Source organism: Prunus dulcis, chromosome 6 (genome assembly GCF_902201215.1).
Source record: "Prunus dulcis chromosome 6, ALMONDv2, whole genome shotgun sequence".
NCBI classification, from domain to species: domain Eukaryota; kingdom Viridiplantae; phylum Streptophyta; class Magnoliopsida; order Rosales; family Rosaceae; genus Prunus; species Prunus dulcis.
The window spans coordinates 20,174,525-20,199,346 of record NC_047655.1 but is presented as its reverse complement, the minus strand read 5'-3'; the positions used below and the strand labels follow the sequence as shown (position 1 = coordinate 20,199,346).

The 24,822-nt window shown below is 37.3% G+C and overlaps 3 protein-coding genes across 4 annotated transcripts; all 3 read left to right on the top strand.

Annotated features, from left to right (window-relative positions):
- Positions 1-664: 664 nt before the first annotated feature.
- On the top strand, positions 665-22,834 carry LOC117633136 (probable mannitol dehydrogenase). 2 transcript variants are annotated; one of them, XM_034366827.1, is made up of 6 exons: positions 665-862; positions 20,431-20,561; positions 20,923-21,036; positions 21,530-22,043; positions 22,131-22,284; positions 22,385-22,834. In XM_034366827.1, exons 2-6 carry the CDS (start codon positions 20,464-20,466, stop codon positions 22,588-22,590), a joined length of 1,086 nt encoding a protein of 361 aa, XP_034222718.1. In that variant the 5' UTR covers positions 665-862; positions 20,431-20,463; the 3' UTR covers positions 22,591-22,834. The 2 variants fall into 2 exon arrangements, with proteins under 2 accessions (XP_034222718.1, XP_034222719.1); XM_034366828.1 differs by having other exon boundaries at positions 816-898; positions 20,467-20,561.
- Positions 788-3,251, top strand: LOC117633135 (probable mannitol dehydrogenase). The gene is made up of 5 exons (XM_034366826.1): positions 788-993; positions 1,355-1,468; positions 1,964-2,477; positions 2,565-2,718; positions 2,819-3,251. The coding sequence occupies exons 1-5, from the start codon at positions 896-898 to the stop codon at positions 3,022-3,024; spliced, it is 1,086 nt and encodes a 361-aa protein (XP_034222717.1). The 5' UTR covers positions 788-895; the 3' UTR covers positions 3,025-3,251.
- On the top strand, positions 4,600-6,618 carry LOC117633137 (probable mannitol dehydrogenase). The gene is made up of 5 exons (XM_034366829.1): positions 4,600-4,729; positions 5,011-5,124; positions 5,233-5,746; positions 5,822-5,975; positions 6,082-6,618. Exons 1-5 carry the CDS (start codon positions 4,632-4,634, stop codon positions 6,282-6,284), a joined length of 1,083 nt encoding a protein of 360 aa, XP_034222720.1. The 5' UTR covers positions 4,600-4,631; the 3' UTR covers positions 6,285-6,618.
- Positions 22,835-24,822: the final 1,988 nt, after the last annotated feature.

Below are 24,822 nucleotides of genomic sequence, written 5' to 3'. Positions count from 1 at the left end.
CATGTTTTAGGTACATAAAAACGTCATCAATAGTTCTCTTATTTATATTATTTTTCTCAAGTTTTTTTATTTGTTATTATGCTTAATCACCACGAATCAACTTGATAAGTATTAAGCATATTGTGTTTTCAATGTTTGGGTGTTTTCCTGATGCATAGTTACATAATTTCATGTGGGTGCTTGCCTCATCAATTAGTATAATATGTGGATCTTTATTTTTATTGATTAAATTGTCTTTTATCCATATATTAGGTAAATATTCAAAAGGAAAGAATTCAAATTTTAAATTTTGAAATTCAATTAAAATGAAATAATGCATAAATTTGGATTTTCAATACGTTTCCTTATTTACCTCAGAAGGTAAAATCGACACAACAAAAAAAGTAATAAGAATCAAAGGACAGGCATATAAAACCAAAACGGCTAGAACTTAGCTTAATGACAAAATAGAGTTGTTGCATATACAAAAATCTGTCCTAAAGCCTCTGTCTCTCACAACTCTCGTACTAAGCATCTGTCTCTCACAAAATAGAGTTGTTGCATACACAAAAATCTGTCATAAAACGTCATACCTGAAAATGAGGGAATTCTCTAGAATCAACCATAATAGTTGTGGCCGTAATCTCTTACCCAATGAGAACATCATTACTTTTCTGTGTAAAAGAACCTTGTTTGCTTTTCAATTTGCTCACCCAATACGTCAGCCCAGCGCAACAGCAAAACCCCAGTTTCCCCACCCCATGTCTTCCACATCTATATATAAACTCTTCCCTTGCCTACTCTCTCACTCACCATCTCTCTAGCTCTCTCATACTTCTTCTCAATCTATTAATCAAATTCTCAGAGTCATTTTCTCTTTTAGTTGCTTTGTGCTAGTCATATCTTGAGAGCAAAAATGGTGGTTTCTACAGAGCAAGAACACCCCAAAAAGGCCTTTGGATGGGCTGCTAGAGATTCATCTGGTGTTCTTTCTCCCTTCAAATTCTCAAGAAGGTTATTATTCTATATAACTTAATTTCCCATTCATTTTTTGTTTGGTTTTTTACCATTTTTATTCCATTCCTAGATTTGTCTAAATGTGGTTCTTAAAAAGCACAATGATTCAATGAAATGGGGAAGATAAAAAAAGGAACAAACTGGGATTTAAATTTGAATCAGTATCCGTTTGATTAATTTTTTTTTCTTAATCAGTGAAAATGATTTTGCGGTTGTAACACCATGTAACATGTTATATTGACGGTGAAAAGCCGACACATATTCAGTTAGTACAAAAGAAGTTTAGGATTTATGTATGCTTTAATGTCAAGATCTGAGTTCTTGGTTTGAGTCTAAAATTGAATTGATTTGGTTGCAGAGAAACTGGAGAGAAAGATGTGTCATTCAAAGTGTTGTACTGTGGCATATGCCATTCGGACCTTCACATGGCGAAGAATGAATGGGGTTCTTCTACCTATCCTCTGGTCCCCGGGTACGTTGTCATTTATCAAACATGACTTTAGTTTAGTTAGTTGTTGATTTTCTTTTTGGATATATTGGTAGAGGAACTATTGAAATTTGCATCGAATCAATTCTAGTGAGAAATACGCCATGATTTTTAATTCAAGTGTTAATAACAATTTTTTAATTTAAAAAGAGAAAAATTTAGCTCCTTAAAAAATAAACCGAAACGCATGTATGTTGCATTTGTCCTAAATGCATGGGTCTTTTTCTCAATATATGTTTTTTATGACTTTAGTTTAGTATAAAGTTTTCAAATTAACTTTTTCTGAAAAACTTTTATTTGATTGGTGACAATGAAAGGCAGGGCATGCCATAAGAAAATTAAGAAAAATACTTGCTAGAATTATCACAAGTTTACAGTCAGACCAGAGCATTTATTGATGGGTGATGTGAACGTAAGTTAATTAGCTCAAGCTTTTCAATGAACGCATTCCTAAACGTGAACTTATTTGGGGCAATGCAGGCATGAAATTGTTGGCGTAGTGACAGAGGTAGGAAGCAAAGTAGAAAAATTCAAAGTTGGAGACAAGGTAGGTGTTGGATGCATGGTGGGGTCTTGCCATTCTTGTGACAGTTGTGCCAACAACCTTGAGAATTACTGCCCCAAAATGATACTAACCTATGGTTCCAAGTACCTTGACGGAACCACCACATATGGCGGTTACTCCGATGTCATGGTGGCCGACGAACACTTCATCGTTCGTGTTCCGGACAGCCTACCTCTTGATGGAGCTGCTCCTCTCCTATGTGCTGGGATTACAACTTACAGCCCCTTGAGATATTTCGGACTTGACAAACCTGGTATGCATGTCGGTGTTGTTGGTCTAGGCGGTTTAGGGCACGTCGCCGTGAAGTTTGCCAAGGCTATGGGGGTTAAGGTTACAGTGATCAGCACCTCCCCTAATAAGAAGGAAGAAGCTATTGACCATCTCCATGCTGATTCATTTTTGGTCAGTCGTGACCAAGATCAAATGCAGGTGATTATTTGAACAATTAAGTTGACGTTAGATTGTCACATGTGTAGGGTTTTCGGGTTAATTTACTTTTGTTGATTTGATTTGTAGGCTGCCCTGGGCACAATGGATGGCATCATCGACACGGTTTCTGCCGTCCACCCTCTTTTGCCTTTGATTGGTTTGTTGAAGTCTCATGGAAAGCTTGTGATGATTGGTGCACCAGAGAAGCCTCTTGAGCTTCCAGTTTTTCCTTTGCTCGTGGGTAAGTGCTCCAAAAGTGTGCATTAATTTGAATTGGTTCATTGTGTATATGTTAAAGTTGTTAACAAACATGTCAATTTGTTCTTCAATTAATATTATAGGAAGAAAGATAGTAGGCGGCAGTTGCATTGGAGGAATGAAGGAGACACAAGAAATGATTGACTTTGCAGCCAAACACAACATAACAGCTGACATCGAGGTTGTCCCGATTGATTATTTGAACACTGCCATGGAGCGCCTTGTCAAAGCAGATGTCAGATACCGATTTGTTATCGACATCGGAAACACACTGAAGTCTAGCTCTTAAATTTTGTTAAGGGTTATCCAGTTTGGGAGGTCAGCTGTGGTTTTACCTATTCTATAAGAGCATCCCATCATATATGTTGGGAGTCTAAGTAGTAACTGTTAGTCGTGTTGGTCATGGGATTGTTGTTCCATGTTTTCCTGCCCAGTTTGATCTTGTGAGTTCTATTAAATTGTAATTTTTTATTTTTCAGTCAATGAATTAAGTTCGAGTTCAGTTTCCAACAACTACTTTAAATAAATTATAAATTTAGAGAACAACTCGGTACACAGGACACAGGATGGATTTTAAATAAATAAATGAAATGGCAAGTACATATATGCATGTTCACCTCACGTCATCATCTGAGAATGACGTTTTGGTTTTATCTTGTTTTATAATCGTTGATTAGATATTTGATTGACTTTCCCTCCATGTGACTGACTTACTTCTAAGCTTATGTGCAGTCTAAGGATAAGTTTGGTATTATTGTGCTTTGAAAAAAATAAGATATCTAATTCTATGTGACCGACCTACTTCTAAGCCTATGTGCAGTCTAATATTGTCTGTTTCCATTCATGCTATTCAGAACGACAACTTTTCTGTCAATCTAGTGGTCCCAATTGAGCCTCTCGCTCTTAATTAAATGGAAACGTGCACAACTGCATTCACCTTCATCATTTAATTTTAAAAATATAAATATATTTAATGTCTCTTTATGCTTTTATTTTTTATTTTTTATATTCAAACAATATTGAAAGAAGAGAGAATCAAAATTAGAAATTCAACTTGAGTTGAGCCATAAGCCCTTGCAGGTTTCTATGTGCTTCAAGAATTAATGTGGAGGCACAAACATGATAACTCCGCAAATTTGACTATTCTGTTGCATAAGTGGAATTTGGACCCTTCTGTATTTGTATTGCTCCCTTTATGGGCTTCGTAGTCTTTGGGTCATACTACCTTCGTTGGATTTTTGTAATGGGCTTTGTCTTTCTTTTCTTTTTTATTTGCGCTGAGACATGATAACTTATAATCGTTGATTCACATACAAAAAGAGAAAAAAAAACATACCGCAAAAAGTAGCATTGTTTTATTTTGGGCATACAAAAATAAAATTTTGTTGTTTTTATTTAACGAGACCTTATTTGAGAAATCCCTCAATTATACCTCAATTTATCAAGAAAATGTTATTTCGATCAGTCCATACATGACAAATAAGTATACCTTTCCCACGAAGATGAAATGCGCGAGTATAATCATGTGAATGAGGAGTATAACTAATTATTTGGTTTGTATGTATAAATAATTCAGGAAAAGTTTCAAATTTGTTTTGTAAGTAGTCAAATGTTTTTTTTTATATATTAAAACATATATGTAAATCAAAATGCTTAATTTCTTTTAAATCATCAAACACAATTACGGAGGTAAGCTCAAACGAAATATTGTAATGACGTGAGTGTACTTTCCCGGGACAGTTGTATGGCCACCCAAAAAATTGGATTCAGACTAAAAAGAAGCCAAGAAAGTTGGATTTATGTGAGCAAAAACTCCCGAAAGACTAGCACGTCGCAAAAAAGTTGTATATAAGTTAATATACACTATGAGAGAAAATAATAACTAATAAGAAAGAAATGGCGAAATCTCCAGAGGAAGAACACCCTAAGAAGGCCATTGGATGGGCTGCAAGGGATTCATCCGGTGTTTTATCTCCCTTCAAATTCTCAAGAAGGTTATTAATTTTCGACATTAATAGTTTCTTCTTTAGGGAAGACAAAGAAATCGAACAAATTAAAAAAAAAAAAAAAGATTAGGTTTTTTATTTTTTAGTTTTAAAATCCATTTGATTTAAGTTTTTCATGTCTTAATAACCTGACGAAATTAATAAACTTTCCATTTATATCTAAAAGAGGATAGAATGCAGTATGATCATAGGCTTTTCTTGTCCTCTCCATGCATTATCTCATGTTTTGAATTAGTTCTATAAAATTGAACTGATTTAATTGGTTGCAGGGCATCGGGAGAAAAAGACGTGACATTCAAAGTATTATATTGTGGGATATGCCATACCGACCTTCACACGGCAAAGAATGACTGGGGAAGTTCTAAATATCCTTTGGTTCCCGGGTAGGTCTAATACCAAATGATTAATATAGAGAAAATTAGTATCTGAAATATTGCATGAGTTTAATTAACTGACATTAAATGTGAACTTAATTAAATCACACAATGCAGGCATGAGATTGTCGGTGTAGTGACAGAGGTAGGGAGCAAGGTACAAAAATTCAAGGTTGGAGACAAAGTCGGTGTTGGATGCATAGTGGGTTCTTGCGGATCATGTGACAATTGTTCCCACAACCTTGAGAATTACTGCCCCAAATATATACTAACCTATGGTGGCAAGTACCACGATGGAACCATCACATATGGAGGCTACTCTGACTTCATGGTCACGGAGGAGGGCTTCGTAATTCGTATTCCTGACAACATTCCCCTTGATGGAGCTGCCCCTCTCCTATGTGCCGGGATCACAACTTACAGCCCCTTGAGACATTATGGACTCGACAAACCCGGCATGCATGTTGGGGTGGTTGGCCTTGGTGGTCTAGGCCATGTGGCCGTCAAGTTTGCCAAGGCATTGGGGGCTACGGTTACAGTGATCAGTACCTCCCCTAATAAGAAGGACGAAGCTATTAAAAGTCTCAAAGCTGATGCCTTTTTGGTCAGCCGTGAACAAGATCAAATGAAGGTAAATATTTGAACAAGTATTATTGATAATGGTGATGATTATAAATTATAATATTTTGTCATGTTAATTTTGTAGTCCGCCATGGGCACAATGGATGGTATCATTGACACGGTTTCTGCAGTCCACCCTCTGTTGCCTTTAATTGGTTTGTTGAAGTGTGATGGGAAACTTGTTATGGTTGGTCTACCAGAGAAGCCTTTTGAGCTTCCAATTACTCCATTGGTCTTGGGTAAGCATGTGAATGTGTAAAAACGAAGATTAAGGATTATTTTATAATTTCTTTTCAGTTACAAAAATTAACATTCTTTAACAAACCCTAAATTCTGGAATTGCAGGAAGGAAGATAATTGCTGGCAGTTGCATTGGAGGTATTAAGGAGACACAAGAGATGATCGACTTTGCAGCCGAACACAACATAACATCTGACATTGAAATTATCCCAATTGATTATTTAAATACCGCCATGGAACGTCTTCTCAAAGCTGATGTTAGATATCGATTTGTCATCGACGTTGCAAATACATTGAAGGCTGCCTAAAATAACTTTTGCATGTTCCTAGAGACTTAGTCGATTGACGATGAGAATAAACGTTATATTTCGATTTTGATTTAGATATAATTTTATTTGAATTTTGAACACTTGAGGGGATGCGGGAATTGGGATTTGGGACACAAGATACAGAGAAAAGAGGAGAGGTTTAGGAGCTACGGGTCTCATGGCTTGGGTTATTGTATTTTGTTGTTTTACCTTTTCTGTGCTGGGCTCTGTTGTTCCTAGACCTGTCCTTGGGTTCTAGTTGGTGTTCTTGGCACTTTTGCAGGTCTAAGGTTATGTACCTGGTGTTGAAATAAAAAAATTCATTGACATCAAATTAAATTATGGCCCAAATTTAAAGAAGTTGGGCTCATAGTTAAAATGGTCTTGAGCGCTTATTGCTAAATTGGTTTAGGCCCAAAATAAACTAATATGAATATTTTTACAAGAAAATAGAATATGCTTCTTGTACGTGACTATGGAGTGTGGAATTGAGGGCTGACTGAAAATGGGAAGTTGCTCCTACATACAGTACCCACACAGTACGTGAGCCCATATAACTGGCTCCACTCCCTTCAGTTTCTCTTGGTCTATAAAAAGGGATCATTGGTGAGCAGAAAAAAAAAAAAAAAACAAAGGCAAAAAAATGCAAAGGAGGAGAAGTACCAAACTGCTACAGAAATCCAAAGAAGAAAAAAAAAAAGGAAAGAAAGAGAAGCAAGCAAAGGAGATACGAAGCTCTGTCACAATACCATTGGGGAAGGTATAAAATGATTCATTAATTTGAGCATTCTCTTATGTACAACTAACTTGCAGGCAAAAGAAAGAGTGTAAGAGAAACTGTACAGAAAGAGTGTCCATAGGCACGTTGTGGTATTCAGCAAAGACCTTGCGAATGTTCTTGAGTACAAAAAATAGAAAATGGCAAAATCCCAAATGCTTTGTTAAATGCCCAACCCACCTTCAGCATAGTAAAATTCCAGATCTGCAAATTGGAGAAAGAAGTGATGGTAAAACATGCTGCAAAGGGAGAAAATCAACAACTCTGTTTTAGAGTCACTCATATGCATAAACAGGAGAAAATATAAAAGAAAATATTAAAAAGGTATGTAGGTATTGCTGATTGCTAGAAAATTTACAAAGGCTGATGACTATTGAACAAAGAGGACTCACATCCACGTCTCGTGCTCTAAAAGTTGCCAACAAAGAAAAATCCCAAGCCAGATTGCCCACGCAAGTTACTAAGACAACACTTCTCCACAGCAAATTGCAAATATCATAAAAGGTTCTCAATTTGTTGCTGGCAAGACATGAGGCAAATGAGATAGCCCTTTCAAATTATGTTACAAAGCCTTAGAAATTCCTTTCAAAATCAGAAAGAAAAGAATGCACCAAAGCATCAGGTCGTTGCTACAAAATTCGAACAAGAAAAAAAAAAAAAAAAAAAAAACTTGCCAAAATTCAAATGGATGCAGAACTTGCTGCCAGTGACTCTTTTTCAAACCAAAATTTGGTCTTTAGACCGAAAGTGAAGAAACTGGTTGCACAAAGCAAGCCTTCCTGTTAAGTCAACACAAAACCAATGATGAGGATGATTTTAATTATCTGAAGGTCTCTAAGCACATACAATTGGGTAAAGACAAAATCCATTTTATAGAAGACTACCACAAATACATAGAAAACTACAAATAGCAAAAAGGGTCAAGCATGTACACAATGGACAAAGCCCAAATTTGTGGCTGAACTTTGAGATTAAAAAAAGGAGAAGTTTCAGTTATGAAGTTGGTGCTGCCAAACTCGAAGAAGTACACAGATAGCTCTTTGGTTTGTACATGTTGTGTTAGGCAAAGAAACCCACTACTTCAAATTGATTTCCTATAAAGGGAATTCAACAATTAAATAAATATCAAAATCAAGCTCTACAAATTAGAAGGCATTTTGTTCTGTTGGTTTTCACAAATTATGAAAGATGGTGAAAATTGGTCAGAAAGGAAAGTCCAAGAAAAAAACAAGAGAGTGAAGCAAAGACAAGAAGAGCTTACCCGTTGTTTGTATAAATGATGCCGAGAAAGAGTAAAAGTTTGGCCTCCAGGCCACCAATATTCTTGGGTGAAGAGAACACCAGCGTACAGCTAGCATATGCCTACACGACCAGCCATGATTCATGTCATGATGGGCGTGATTCTGGGAAGTCAATTCCCCAATTATTACCAAATCACAGCTGATTGCTCAATTACTTATTCTACCTTATTCGCATACCATTTGTATGCCTTTATTTTAGCTTAGCATCAATTACCTACTGTAAATATCATGGTATTAGTCAACGACCATGTAATTATATAATCAGCCAGCAATACAAAATAGACCTACGGGTCCTTCTTATCTTTTCTTGCCTATTTGCTCTATCTTCTTCCTCAACCCAAGTTCCCTTTTCTATATTTTGTATCAGAGCCTGGCAGTAGCTAGCGCTCAAACCGATCCTCACCTATGACCAACATGTAAGATAGTTTATTATCACAATCCTTATAGAATTGGTCTTCTATTCATTATAGGATTGCAAGACTCAAGACTGATCAAGAATTCAACACTACTCTCGACCTGCAGCCTCTGTGTCAATGTTCCATATGAATTACAAGGCTAAAGGGGTTTCTAGTTCTATAAGAATTAGGATTAACAGTTCTATAGCAATAAGGATACCTCAAGGAGTCTCTTGATGGGCAAGACTCCTTGAAGTGATGCATATAAATAGAGCAGCTCCCTCTAAGAGCCGAGACACACAAAATCTCATCAAATAATTCACCCCATCTGGAATTTGAGAATAAAGCAGTCGGTTATCTTAGAGAAGAGTTGTCTCCCAAGTGTTCGATAAAAGACTTCAATGGCAGAACAAGGTTAGTGTTCAAGTTATAATGGCTTAGAAAGTTTACACAACACTCAAGATTCTCCTCTCTCCTCCTCTGTCAATTCTCATCCCAACAAATCAAACACAGATACAACCTCAAAAGACAATATGTTTCCAATCCCAACTTCTTTCAACATCTCTCATCTTTTCACCACACCTATGGACAAGAATAATTATCTGTCTTGGAGATCTCAATTCATGGACGTTCTAGAACTTCATGATCTAGAAGATGTCATCACATATGAGACCCGTCCCCAGAAGAAGCTTACTGATGGAACACCAAATCCAGCGTACTCGAAGGACAAGTTAGTCCTGAGTTGGATTAAAGCTACGACATCCTCAACCATCAAAACTCTCCTCATCCCATGTACGACGGCTCACGAAGCCTAGGATTTACTTGGACAAAGGCGTTCTCCACTATCCAAGACATATCTCCGTACCTTGTGGGATCAAATTCGCACCCTTAAAAGAGATTCTGAACAGCCCGTTGCTGATTACCTGATGCACGCCAAATCACTTTTCGACTCCGTCACAGCAGCCAACACCACAATGTCGGATGAAGAATTTATTGAATACATATTGGATGGAATTGGACACAAGTACAAAGAGTTCATTACATCACTCCATCTTAGGCCCAAACTTGCATTTGACGAATTTTTTGATCTGATTATACAAGAAGAACAACTATTAAAGAGAATCCACCGGTGTCCACCGATTGTGTTGTAACTGATGACAACCATGTTCAAGGCTCTAGATCACAAAGTTACAGCAAGAATTCAGGAAGGGGGCCTGGGCGAGGCGGGAATCACAGCCGTGACAACCAAAGTTGGGGATGGCAGTCTAGTCGTGACCACTCTAGCCGAGATGGAGGACAGCCAAATCAAGACTCTTTCCCGCGATCAATGAGTTGGAATCACAACTATGATAACAGGTCTAATTTTGGGCAAGATGGTCAATCCACCTTCACTCAAACTAGGCTTGGTTTTAATCAGCATAGTGAGCAGACTCCATTCATCACACGTGGCTCATTATCAGATGGGAAACCACCTCTTTTGCCGACACCCATTGCTAGATATGAAGTTATGTGTCAATTGTGTAATAAACAGGGACATGTTGCACGTGTTTGTCCTGAACGTGGGAATTATACAAATGTCAACCTCAACGAGAATACAAGTTGGTGTTTAGATTCTGGGGCTACCCACCACAGGGCAGGAAACCTCTCTACTCTTCCATATACTCAGCCGTATACAGGTACAGACACGATAATTGTTGGTAATGGCAACCATTTGGCTAACACATATTGGGAACACTAATCTATCCACTACACATAAGGTTTTAGAACTTAATGAAGTATTATGTGTTCCTGCTATAAGAAGGAATTTGATTAGCATTCGTAGATTTTGTCGAGATAATGATTGTTTCTTTGAAATGAATGCTAATGATTTTCATGTAAAGGACAAGACGAGAAGGTACTCTTCACTGGAAGTAGTTCTAGCGGATTATATCATATCAATCAGTGCCAAATGATACCAACAAGATCGTGTTTTATGGGGAAAGGACGACACAAGATGTGTGGCATGCTTGCCTTGGACACGCTTCTCACTTAGTTTTTCGAACTCTTTTGAATAAACATCATTTGCCCATTAATGGTACTGTTGCTTCTACTAAGTTTTGTTATGTTTGTCTTATGGGAAAGTCTTGTAAACTTCAATTTCAATATAGAAGTTCACATGCTTTGCATCTGTTTGACTTACTACATCTAGACTTGTGGGGACCAGCACCAGTTGCCTCCAATTTTAGTTATCGATATTACTTGTCCATTGTTGATGACAACATTCCATTCGTATGTTTCTATCCACTTGTAAAAAAATCTAATTGCTTTACTATGTTTGTCACATTTAAACGAATGATTGAAAATCGGTTCAACTAAAAAATCAAGGGGCTACAAATCGTGTAATATCCCAAACCAAGAATTCATAATGAAGGAATATTTTATTTTGCGAAAAGACAATTTTGCCCTCGTAATATTTTATTAAGAAAAATGTGACTTTTTGATCGAGAAGGAATTTGACAATTCTGCTTACGCCATTGCGTAGAGCACGGCGAAACGAGTTCATAGACACGTAGTGGACCCGAATCGGAGTTGTAATGAAAGAGTTATGGTCAAAAGAGTCTCAGTGGTATAAACTTAAATATCTCAAAGTTGGATCTATAAAACCAGCCAGCCTCTCTCTCTCGCGCAAAAACGGGCCGCCACCTTCTAGAGCTTGCTGGCCCCGCCTCAGGGCACCACCGGCCACGGGACCGGTGGCGATGGAACCGCCGTCGAGTCCCCTACCTTTCCCGACCGTTCCCCCGCCCGCCGACGACCTGTGCTGGCCGGAAACTGAGAAAGAACGACGGGAACTCACCGAAACTTCAAGGCCTCCGATCTCCCTCATCCGGCCACCATTCCCGTCGACCCAGGTATGGATCTTGAACCTCTCGAGCTGTTCTAGCTGCCTGTTGGGTCGGATTAGATCGATTTGTAGTGTAGCCATCGGATTTTTGAACTTGAAGTTTCAGCCGATTTTCAGCTTCTGTTTTCGGCCACTTCCAGTCACTTTTTGGGGTAGGTCCAAGAACAAAAGTGGCTCCAAATATGGTGTTTTACCTAGGGTAGGAGTTTGGAGCCGTGGTTTGAAGTTTTTCCGGTGAGCCAAAATTGCTTTAGACACCCATCGCTGCCGGCGTGTGGGCGAGGGTGGTGCAGTGGCACTGTATCTTGTTGTGATCCTTATGTTGTCACGAGCACGTAGGATTTCGCGGATCTCAATTTGAATTCCGTTTGAGCCCCGAACGGATTTTCCATATTGTGCGATGTCCAGGTTCAATATTACCGAACCGTTGGATCGCGCTCAATTTTGGATATGTTGTTCCAAATAATTTTAGAATCGTGTAAGATTCGACGGATTGTGAATCGGAGTCCCAGATACTCCGAAATCATGAACCCTGGGGCTAGGGTTTGGAAATTGTATGATTTCACGATCGTGGTCAATCCGATCGACAGTTTCAGACCAAACTTGCAGGATATGGTTCCTTAAAGGTGAGGAACTTAAAAGAACTCTTAGATTGGTCATTGGAGGTCGTGAACCCCACAGGGTTCTGTATTGACCAAGGTGGAAGTTTATCGCTTAGTAAAGTCTTGAGTCTTTTCAGACGATTTTAAATATCTAAAATGCCTAAGTGGGCAGGAAAATGACTTTAAAGTTAGTGCACGCACTTCTAGAAGTCGGGGGTTAGGGTTTTACTTAAAATGTTATCCCGAGCAGTTTTATTAATTAAATATTCATGATGGTTTACCCAGGCATCTGGGACCAGACAAGCCCGCAAGAGAGATCGTCAGGAGGTTTAGCGAGCTCGGACCAGGAGTTAGTGGACTTTCTTCCATAAATGATTTTACATAAATGAGTTATATAAATGAGTTTATATAAATGATTTTATATGATTCTATATAAATGAGTTTTTATAAATGCGTTTCTATGAATAAATTTCATTACTTGAACTTGAATAAGTTTTATGGAATATTTTCCGAGTATGATTTATGCCGTAAAGTATTTTTATTTCTATGCTGCTTAGTTGAGCATGCTAAAAAGTGATAAAAGCAGAGTTTGAGACTTTTACTAGAAGAAATAGCAGTTTCATTTCAGATCTACCGAAATGCAGTTATTTAGCAGATTCTTTCTAAGATATTATATTTTTAAGACCACCATGTACCCGTTTTTGGTGATTACCCTCAGATGGACCGATGTCTACGGACATCCAGTCTATTTACAGTTCTGTCAGTGCACTTGACATTGCCTCACGAGTTTCGGGGACGCTCGGACCGTGAGTGCCAGGATTTGCGGCTCGGCAGACTTGGTGTCCCGAGACCTGCCAGGATTTGCGGCTCGGCTGACTTTGTGTCCCCGAGACCTGCCAGGATTGCGGATCAGGCTGACTACGGTCCCCTGAATCCTGCCAGAGCGGCTCGAGTTGACTTTGTGTCACCGAGACCTGCCAGCGGATCAGGCTGACTATAGTCCCCTGTATCCTGCCAGGATTTGCGGCTCGGATAGACTGTGTGTCGCCGAGACCTGCCAGGGGAATTGACGGAATTATAGGGGTACATCCGAGTGGTAGTTTTGATTAATTGCAGTGCTTTAATTCAAGTTTTGAGTACATTGCTTTATTGCAGGTTTGATTTCAGTACTTTTATACAAATTGGATTTCAATGCTTTCATGCAAGTTTTATTGCTCTTGAAAGCGATTGCATATATTTCTATAAATATGTAACTGCGTTGATTTTCATATGTTTCCAAGATAGTTTAGATATTCAGTTTTACTCAACCGTATTTGATTTCACTGTTTTTATGCGAGAAGTATCGAGTTCGAATATGATTTACATATAATGCCTTGAGTTTAGTATGCTTTAAATGCAGACTACGTGTTTAGATTTATTTCACTATTCTTACAATGGGGGTTAGTATATTCTTAGATATTTTATGAACCTTTATTTTTGGTCCACTCACACTTTCAACTGTTTTGCCCCCCAAGCTGTAGCGTGCACAAGACATCCACCACCGGGCCATCTTGATTTCCGCGCCTTCTGGTTCAAAAGTGTTGGTATGTAAAACAATTAAGTGATCCGTAAGCTATCAAAATTGCTCTGATATATTGCCCTAGATAGGGAATGGAACTTTTGACAAGTTTATTGAAGTGCTGGCTGTTGGTTGTTGGATATTTATGCTTGTTTAACAGGTGTAAGTTTTGGGATTGAGCAAAATATATGGGAGACTCTGCCGAAATTTCAGTAGAAGTCAAGATCAAAATTTTAAGAAAAAGGGCAAATAGGTCTTTTGTGCCCTACATTCGCCAAGTGTCGGACACGCACAGGGTTCGACTCGAATTCCAAAGCGGAATTTGATTCGGGTCCTGTCAAATCGGGTGTTCATTAATTTTCTACGTGATCATTGTATAACTCACCAAATTTCTTGTCCCTACACATCTCAACAAAATGGTGTTGTAGAGTGGAAACATAGGCATATTGTTGAAATGAGACTATGTCTGCTGGCTCAGTCTCATCTTCCAAAAGGTTTTCTTTTGGAAGCCTCTTTTAACACAGTTTTCCTCATTAATAGACTGCCCTCTTCCTTACTTGGACACATCTCACCATATGAAAAACTTCTCCACCGTATGCCAGATTACCGATTTCTTAAGAGTTTTGGGTGTATTTGCTTTCCACTTATGGTTCCTTACAACACCAATAAGCTCTCATTTAAATCAATTAAATGTGTCTTTTTTGGATATGATGATCATTACAAAGGGGATCGTTATTCAGACTTGATTTCAGGTAGGGTCTACATATCTCGACATGTGACTTTTGATGAGACTAGCTAATGCAGTCTAAAGCCTAGCTCCACAAAATCTGTTGCCTTCCACCCACTTCCAGCACTACCTGTGCCAAGCCAACTATCAACACCAGTCGAGCCCAACGTGGTCCCACCCACTGCAGAGCCAATGTCTGAAGCTGAAAGCCCAGCAGCGGAGCCCAATCTTGTGCCCCATTCAGAAGATGAGCCCAGCTTCACGCCTCACCTATATGGGCCCAATTCTACATCCATTACACCTAATTCTTACCCATGTGGGGCTACTCACAATCATCCCACTACTCCAGACTAGTCCACCTATTCACCACTTTATCCAATACCCATGCTGGCTCTTGATTCATCCCCCACATCAAACATCACAACCAACACATCACCGCCACCGAATAAATACAAAAGTCTTAATAAGCTCATCTATGGACCCACTAATCACTCATTACCTCATGCCTTGACCGCAAGCATTAATTCCACACCCACCTTTGAACCCACAAATTATACCTAAGCAATTAAACACCCTCATTGGCAATTTGCCATGCAAGATGAATATGATGCTCTTCTTCGCAATCACACATGGTCTCTTGTTCCCGCTGCACAATTCATGAACATTGTAGGCTAGGTGTTCAAAATTAAATGAAAAGCTGATGGCTCCATAGAACGACATAAGGCATGTCTTGTGGCCAAGGGCTTCAATCTAAAGGAAGGTTTGGACTATGACAAAACGTTCAGTCTGGTTGTGAAGCCGGCAACAATTGGATGTTCGAAATGCTTTCTTAAGTGGTTTCTTACGAGAAGAGGTGTACATGAAGCAACCAACTGGTTTTTCTGATCTTCTTTGCCCCAATCATGCTTGCGAACTTCATAAGGTGCTCTATGGTAAGCCCCTCGTGCTTGGTTCCATTAACTTACTTCTTATCTGATTGGACAATAGTTTTGTCACAGCCAGTAAGATGCATCTCTATTTATCAAACATACTCCACATTATTCTTTCTATGTTTTGGTTTATGTTGATGATATCATTGTGACAGGTTCTGATACTTAGGGAATTATGTCCTTTATCGATAATTTGTGCTCCATGTTTGATAGTTGCCGCATGGGTAATCTGAGCTTCTTTCTTGGTATGGAAATTCATCGTACCTCTGAGACCATCTACTTGTCTCAAATAAGATATGTTGTTGACCTTCTTAAAAAATGAAACATGAAGTCTTGTAAGCCTAGTCCCACTTCTATGGCTTCAGCCACTAATCTTTCATCCTTAGATGGTGACCCATTGCCAGATGCAACCACTTATCGAAGTGTGGTTGGTGGCCTTCAGTACTTTACGCTATCTCGACCAGAAATCGCTTTTGCAGTAAACCAAGTATGTTAATTTATGCATAATCCACGCACCACGCACCACTCACCTTCAGGCCGTGAAGTGTATTTATTGCTACATTAAAAGAACTCTTGAGCACAGTCTTAAATTTCACAAAGCTTGTGATTATCTCTTACGTGGTTATGCCAATGCTGACTGGGCCGGGTCTGTTGATGATCGTCGATCTACAATGGCGCTTGTATTTTTGTTGGCCCCAATCTACTCACCTATACCTCAAAGAAACAATTCACTGTCTCCCGTTCTAGTACTGAAGCCGAATATAGGGCTTTTGCCACCACCACTGCTGAACTTCGTTGGTTCTACTACTTATTTCGTGAACTCGAGATCCCACTTCGCTCTCCTCTGTGTCTCTCCTTGTGGATAATATTTCTGCTCTCCACATGGCAGCCAATTCCATCTTCCACGCTCGAACTCGTTACATTGAGATTGATTATCACTTTGTATGTGGTGAGCTACTCGCATGTGGTGTTCTGCACACCCAATATATTTCCTCCCACAATCAGTTGGCCGATATCTTTACCAAGAATCTCACTAGAGAACGATTTCATTCTCTTGCTTCCAAGCTCAATCTTTACTTCGTGCTGTTTCGCTTAAGGGGGAATGAAGAGAACACCACCGTACAGCTAGCACATGCCCACACGACCAGCCATGATTCATGTCATGATGGGCGTGATTCTGGGAAGTCAATTCCCCAATTATTACCAAATCACAGCTGATTGCTCAATTACTTATTCTACCTTATTCACATACAATTTGTATGCCTTTATTTTAGCTTAGCATCAATTACCTATTGTAAATATCATGGTATTAGTCAACGACCATGAAATTATATAATCAGCCAGCAATACAAAATAGACCTACGGGTTCTTCTTATATTTTCTTGCCTATTTGCTCTATTTTCTTCCTCAACCCAAGTTCATTTTTCTATATTGGGCAACAGAACAATACACAAGTAAGAGCTCAGCAAAATGGTGAAGACGCCAGTCATAATTCTTCAAGGCAAAGCAATGATGAAACTTCACACTTAGAAGGAATTTTAAAGCCAAGGGAAGCGCTAGCAAAGAGGATTTGAATCATCTTTCAATTTTACCCAAATTCTGTAGTTCAATCTCATCCATTCCAATTTAAGAGTACACAGTCTACAAGGTTTCTTTGTTTTGGACAACAAAAGGAGATGAAGCATTCACTTGAAGATGTTTGGTGGATGTGCTCTCATTTGAAGAAGGTGGTTGAGGAATGTGCTAAGCCCAAGTAAATTATATGGGTCAAATTCATGGGTACTGGCTCAACAACAAAAATCTCATGCCTGGTCCAAAATCCAAGTTTACAACTTATTCCAAAGGAGTTTCCCTAAATTACTAGTAGATTGTATATTCATAGGTAAAATTGGATTAATTAAAACATAAGGAACTATGTCTGGTTTGATTCTGCCAAGGATACGTAGGCCATTTGGAAATTCAATCCAGATACAACTGCAAGTACAAACAGAATCCCTAGTTTACCTTAACCAAATTCGCCCCAAACACTTTTCCAACCACAAAATCAAATTGAATCACCGGTCCAACCACATTCATTCAAATTCCATAAAATATTTTTCACACCACAAAATTCTTTCAAGGGGTCATCCACTCTTTGAAAGCCCTTGTTAAAAATATATATTCATGAGAACTACAAAAAGTTTGATCCCCAAAAGGAGGTATGTGGCAGTCTGGATACAGCCATAACATCAAATCAAATTCCATTATTTATTTCAATCTTCACATTGGAATCAAAGGGTGTCCTCTTTCCAAAGAGATTATAATCAAGAGATATTTTCATCTTGAATGGGTCATGCTCAATTAAATACAAAAAAAACTCTTATTTGTAAATAAGAGTGAGATTATGTTGGGTGAATTTTTAATTACTTTATTACATTTTTTTTTAATTTAACACCTGGGTTTGGCTTTGCCACCCTTGCTTTTGCTTTCTATTAGGGTTGGTTTTCGGACGAAATGGATCGGAATCATGGAACCCTCCTATCATTCTAAAAAATTTTAGAGCGAAAATTCCTTCCCAATTCTGTTCCAAAAAATTTAGGAATTTCAATATCCATTCCAATTAGGAAAACTCGGAATTGTCAGAAAATTTCAGAAAATAGTTGAACATTTTAAACATGTCCAACAATTTAAAAGGTTAAAATTGGCTCAAAATTGAAAAATCATACGAAAAGCTTGAAAAAGTATTATATGTTATTACTTAGATGTTGTTATCCTTTCAGAAATTACTCGACAATGTCTATTTGGTCATTAAGCCATATCTAGTTCAACATGAAATTAGTCTTATATATATGTAATCTAAGCATGAAACCCTAATATATTTCAAAATTTGGAAGCTTTTGGAATCTTGTGATACATTTCAAATTCAAAAATAAAATAAAATAAAATATCTTCAGAATTTTCAGATTTTGGAACTTTCGGAGGTCAGAATTGATATGGACTAGCCAAAATCAGAAATTTTCAAATCAGAATTTTCAATCCAACTTGCTCCCTTACTTTCTATAAGAGATTGCTAGTTGACACCCAAAAAAAAAAAGGAGGAGAAATGAAGAGGAGAGGGATAAAAGGGATGATGGAAGGAAACGACAACGTAACGTCACTATAGAATCATAAAAAATTAAAAATATAAACTAAATTGTATTATGTTGCTAATATGTCATGTATGAAACCATACGTTGGATCATTATAACGGCCTAGATGAAGCGAAATGCGGGAATTGTGTGGACTCCAAATGCAGAGGCTCGGGATCCTCACGACATATGTGTTAACGTGTCTCTTTGGTATCTTCTCACTTTATATAATTTTTTTTTTCAGATATTGAATTTCATTCATAATTCAACCAAAAAGTTTACTGGCAACAAAAGGCCGATACAAACCAGTCACAAAGGGCCATTACAATTCCAAAGACATATAACATTAAGATGAAGAAAATTTGGTGCACCTTCACTAACGATCACACATGACCGAAGAAACTTTGGCATAGGCATTCAACTAAGATTGTAAACTCATAACAATAAAAAAGCTCTCGCAAACAAGAGGTGAAAAACTCTCACAATGGAGAGGTTAAAACCACACAGAAAATCCTAAGAGAGTTTATGCGACTTATTCCAAAGATAAAGAAACTAAACTAGCCAGAGTGCAACCTCGTTGTCACAAAGCCAACCTACTATGTGCAAGCACCAAATGATAACAAATCCACACCAATCGACTATCCTCTTTAGCAAATAGAGTTGATAACCAAAAGAGGATAGATCCACAAAGATCTGTTATAATTACTCCATAAACGAGATAATGAAAAGAGAGGGAGACAATACGGGAGGGGGAAGCAAAAAGGATACGAAGGGGAGTGTGAGAATGTGAAGGTAGAAAGTCCCACATTGAAAATTTGGGAAACCTAGTAAGGGCTTATAAGGAGTTTTCTCTCTTAGGTTTTCTTGCTTTTTTTGTGAGTGACATCAACTTGAATGGACGAAAAATCAAAGTGTTAACCTCTCACAGAGGTTTAAATCCAATTGATATTGGATTGAATGATCGATTTTCATAATAATAAAAAGATAATAATGAAATATGAAACATTTATTGTCATGTTTAATCTAATCAAACATTTTAATATATGTAAATATAAAATATAAATGAAATGGTTGAGAATTTTTTTATTTTATTTTATAATATATATATATATAAATATATAACATAATTTCATCAAATGACTTAAAATAATGTTCATAACTTTCTCAATGACAAGCAAAATAAGTTTAAAACTAACTTTGCCTTTTATTTATGTATATTCGGGAAAAAATTATAATTAACTTTTTTAGACCCATCACCCTCAAATTATGTTTGAAAATTAACTTTCAGTATTCAATTGGAGATTGCATAAACCAAGACAAAATATAGTGCTCCAAAAAACAAAAACAAATGGATCCACCATGTTGTGGAAGACATACCTAATTGTTGTCAACAACCAATTATTGCTTTTTCTTGACTCATTCTGGATTAAAATGATAAACAAAAACATGAAGTGACCTCGTCTTTTCACCCAAACCAAAAAACAAAAACAAAAAAAGATCTGGAGCGACCATAAAAACATGAATTGTTTTTTTCCAAAAAGTAGTATTCAAGTCTTTCTTCTCAAGTACTTCTATTTTTAATACACTTGACTCATTCTTGATTAAAATGATAAACTAAAAGTCTTCAACATGCCTAAAATAGAGTTGTTGCACCCAATACGTCAGCCCAGAGCAATCTCTTACCCAATGAGAATGTCATTACTTTTCTGTGGAAAAGCACCTTGTTTGATTTCCATTTGCTCACCCAATACGTCAGCCCAGCGCAACAGCAAAACCCCCGTGTCCCCACCCCATGTCGTCCACATCTATATATAAACAGCTCCTCCCTTGCCTTCTCTCTCACTCTATTAATTAAAATCTCATAGTTGCTTTGTGCTAGTTATATCTTGAGAGCAAAAATGGTGGTTTCTACAGAGCAAGAACACCCCAAAAAGGCCCTTGGATGGGCTGCTAGAGATTCATCTGGTGTTCTTTCTCCCTTCAAATTCTCAAGAAGGTTATTATTCTATATAACTTAATTTCTCATTCATTTTTTGTTTGGTTTTTTACCATTTTTATTCCATTCCTAGATTTGTCTAAATGTGGTTCTTAAAAAGCACAATGATTCAATGAAATGGGGAAGATAAAAAAAGGAACAAACTGGGATTTAAATTTGAATCAGTATCCGTTTGATTAATTTTTTTTTCTTAATCAGTGAAAATGATTTTGCGGTTGTAACACCATGTAACATGTTATATTGACGGTGAAAAGCCGACACATATTCAGTTAGTACAAAAGAAGTTTAGGATTTATGTATGCTTTAATGTCAAGATCTGAGTTCTTGGTTTGAGTCTAAAATTGAATTGATTTGGTTGCAGAGAAACTGGAGAGAAAGATGTGTCATTCAAAGTGTTGTACTGTGGCATATGCCATTCGGACCTTCACATGGCGAAGAATGAATGGGGTTCTTCTACCTATCCTCTGGTCCCCGGGTACGTTGTCATTTATCAAACATGACTTTAGTTTAGTTAGTTGTTGATTTTCTTTTTGGATATATTGGTAGAGGAACTATTGAAATTTGCATCGAATCAATTCTAGTGAGAAATACGCCATGATTTTTAATTCAAGTGTTAATAACAATTTTTTAATTTAAAAAGAGAAAAATTTAGCTCCTTAAAAAATAAACCGAAACGCATGTATGTTGCATTTGTCCTAAATGCATGGGTCTTTTTCTCAATATATGTTTTTTATGACTTTAGTTTAGTATAAAGTTTTCAAATTAACTTTTTCTGAAAAACTTTTATTTGATTGGTGACAATGAAAGGCAGGGCATGCCATAAGAAAATTAAGAAAAATACTTGCTAGAATTATCACAAGTTTACAGTCAGACCAGCATTTACTGATGGGTGATGTGAACTTAAGTTAATTAGCTCAAGCTTTTCAATGAACGCATTCCTAAACGTGAACTTATTTGGGGCAATGCAGGCATGAAATTGTTGGCGTAGTGACAGAGGTAGGAAGCAAAGTAGAAAAATTCAAAGTTGGAGACAAGGTAGGTGTTGGATGCATGGTGGGGTCTTGCCATTCTTGTGACAGTTGTGCCAACAACCTTGAGAATTACTGCCCCAAAATGATACTAACCTATGGTTCCAAGTACCTTGACGGAACCACCACATATGGCGGTTACTCCGATGTCATGGTGGCCGACGAACACTTCATCGTTCGTGTTCCGGACAGCCTACCTCTTGATGGAGCTGCTCCTCTCCTATGTGCTGGGATTACAACTTACAGCCCCTTGAGATATTTCGGACTTGACAAACCTGGTATGCATGTCGGTGTTGTTGGTCTAGGCGGTTTAGGGCACGTCGCCGTGAAGTTTGCCAAGGCTATGGGGGTTAAGGTTACAGTGATCAGCACCTCCCCTAATAAGAAGGAAGAAGCTATTGACCATCTCCATGCTGATTCATTTTTGGTCAGTCGTGACCAAGATCAAATGCAGGTGATTATTTGAACAATTAAGTTGACGTTAGATTGTCACATGTGTAGGGTTTTCGGGTTAATTTACTTTTGTTGATTTGATTTGTAGGCTGCCCTGGGCACAATGGATGGCATCATCGACACGGTTTCTGCCGTCCACCCTCTTTTGCCTTTGATTGGTTTGTTGAAGTCTCATGGAAAGCTTGTGATGATTGGTGCACCAGAGAAGCCTCTTGAGCTTCCAGTTTTTCCTTTGCTCGTGGGTAAGTGCTCCAAAAGTGTGCATTAATTTGAATTGGTTCATTGTGTATATGTTAAAGTTGTTAACAAACATGTCAATTTGTTCTTCAATTAATATTATAGGAAGAAAGATAGTAGGCGGCAGTTGCATTGGAGGAATGAAGGAGACACAAGAAATGATTGACTTTGCAGCCAAACACAACATAACAGCTGACATCGAGGTTGTCCCGATTGATTATCTGAACACTGCCATGGAGCGCCTTGTCAAAGCAGATGTCAGATACCGATTTGTTATTGACATCGGAAACACACTGAAGTCTAGCTCTTAAATTTTGTTAAGGGTTATCCAGTTTGGGAGGTCAGCTGTGGTTTTACCTATTCTATAAGAGCATCCCATCATATATGTTGGGAGTCTAAGTAGTAACTGTTAGTCGTGTTGGTCATGGGATTGTTGTTCCATGTTTTCCTGCCCAGTTTGGTCTTGTGAGTTCTATTTAAATTGTAAATTTTTTTTTTCAGTCAATGAATTAAGGTCGAGTTCAGTTTCCAGCAACTACTTTCTTGGTTCTTCTACATGTTTTCTTTATTGACTTGTCATGTGAAAATTATAAATTTAGAGAACAACTTGGTACACAGGACAGGATGGATTTTAAAAATGAAATGGCAAGTTCACCTCACCTTACCTGAGAAAGACGTTTGGTGTTTTGTAAACTTTTTGTTAAAAGTGTTGTTGGTACAATAATCAGTTTTTAAGTATTCGTGTTCGGTATATTTATTTGTTAAAGTGATGTGAGCTATATATAATGACTAAAAATGGCATTATGTTGAAATGGCTTTTCTGTTAAAGTGTTTAATAAAAGGGAAAGCACTTTCACTTATATATATTGTATTAAATATGTTTCCATCACATCCTCAAAATTATTTTAATTATAAAATAAATTAAGTAAGCACAAATAGGAACAGAAAAAAGAAAACAAATAAAAAGTAACAGAAACAACTATTGAAGTTAAAATCCTAGAAATTAAAGAGAGTGAAGAATGAAATTTATAGTTAAAACCCTAGAAATTAAAGAGAAAGAGGGAAGAATGAAATTGAGAAGAAATAAACATAATATGCCTCTTACCTAAGTCTTTTGGATTCTCAGGAGTGTGCTTGAATTGATTCAACAAGAAAAAATAATAAGAAGAATATAAAAGATTCAAGAGAAGGAGAACTCTGTGAAAGAGATGGCTGTGAAGAAGCAAAGGGATGCGAACGAGAAAACACACGAAAATAAGAGATTGCGTAAAATAGATTGGGTATTTTTGGAAGTTTTTAAATTTCATTAAATCCAGAACTTTTGAAATTGATTCATGCATAATTAGAAAATAGAAGCACCTCATTAGCTGCTTTCCCTTATAGCTTTCTCTCACAATAATTTTAAGAAAAAAGTGATTTTCTTATAGTTTACCAAACGGGTTGGGCTTCCCAATTTTTTTTTTTAAATTACTTATCACCCTAAATAAGCAATGCCAAATGAGCATTAATATTGTCTGGCTCCATTCAATCTAATGGTCCTAATTAAGCCTCTCGCTCTTAATTTAGATGGAAACAAGCACAACTGCTTTCACCTTCATCATTTAATTTTAAAAATATAAATATATTTTATGTCTTTGTATGCTTTTATTTATTTATTTATTTTTATTCAAGCGATATTAGGGGAGCTTCATGAATTAATGCGGAGGCACAGACACGATAACTCCGTAAAAACTAGCAACATTGACTATTCAGTTGCACAAGTGGAATTTGGACCTTTCTGTATTTGTATTGCTCCATTTCTGGGCTTCGTAATCTTTTAGGTCATGCTACCTTCGTTGTATTTTTATAATGGCCTTTGTCTTTCTTATCTTTTCTATTTGCTGAGACATAATAACTTTCACTTGTTGATTCACATACAGAAAGCAAAAAAAAAAAAAAAGGGAGGGGGGGCCAAAAAGTAGCATTGTTTTATTTTGGGCATGTAAAAATAAAATTTAGTTTTTTTTTTTGTTGTTGCTGTTTTTTGTTTTAATGAGACCTTATTTGAGAAATCCCTGAATTGTACCTTAGCTTATCAAGGAAATGTCATTTCAGTCCATACATGAAAAGCATGACGAATAAGTATACCTTTCCAAGAAAATGAAATGCGCGAGTATAATCATGGGAATGAGGATTATAACTTAAATTAGTGCTTAAAGTGGAACATTTGTTTGGTTTGTATGTATAAATAATTTGGTGAAAGTATCAAAATTTGTTTTGTAAGCAGTCAAATGTTTTTTTTTTGTTAAAACATATATGTAAATTAAAATGTTTAATTTCTTTAAAATCATCAATCACAATTACGGAGGTAACCTCAAATGAAATATTGTAATGACATGAGTGTATTTTCCCGGGAAAGCTATATGGCCACCCAAAAAGTTGGATTCAGACTAAGAAGAAGCCAAGGAAGTTGGATTTATCTAAGCAAAAACTCCCGAAAGACTAGCACGTCACAATTGCTAGCTGCTACACAAAGTCTCTCTCTCTCTCTCTCTCTCTCTCTC

Excerpts from the sequence above, each read along its gene's own strand:
- LOC117633135 (XM_034366826.1), top strand. The coding sequence starts at position 896 with ATGGTGGTTTCTACAGAGCAAGAACACCCCAAAAAGGCCTTTGGATGG. Across the intron at positions 994-1,354 it reads CCCTTCAAATTCTCAAGAAG|AGAAACTGGAGAGAAAGATG; the intron begins GTTATTATTCTA and ends ATTTGGTTGCAG. Across the intron at positions 2,478-2,564 it reads GTGACCAAGATCAAATGCAG|GCTGCCCTGGGCACAATGGA; the intron begins GTGATTATTTGA and ends TTTGATTTGTAG.
- LOC117633137 (XM_034366829.1), top strand. The coding sequence starts at position 4,632 with ATGGCGAAATCTCCAGAGGAAGAACACCCTAAGAAGGCCATTGGATGG. Across the intron at positions 5,125-5,232 it reads AAATATCCTTTGGTTCCCGG|GCATGAGATTGTCGGTGTAG; the intron begins GTAGGTCTAATA and ends CACACAATGCAG. Across the intron at positions 5,747-5,821 it reads GTGAACAAGATCAAATGAAG|TCCGCCATGGGCACAATGGA; the intron begins GTAAATATTTGA and ends TTAATTTTGTAG.
- LOC117633136 (XM_034366827.1), top strand. The coding sequence starts at position 20,464 with ATGGTGGTTTCTACAGAGCAAGAACACCCCAAAAAGGCCCTTGGATGG. Across the intron at positions 20,562-20,922 it reads CCCTTCAAATTCTCAAGAAG|AGAAACTGGAGAGAAAGATG; the intron begins GTTATTATTCTA and ends ATTTGGTTGCAG. Across the intron at positions 22,285-22,384 it reads AGTTTTTCCTTTGCTCGTGG|GAAGAAAGATAGTAGGCGGC; the intron begins GTAAGTGCTCCA and ends TTAATATTATAG.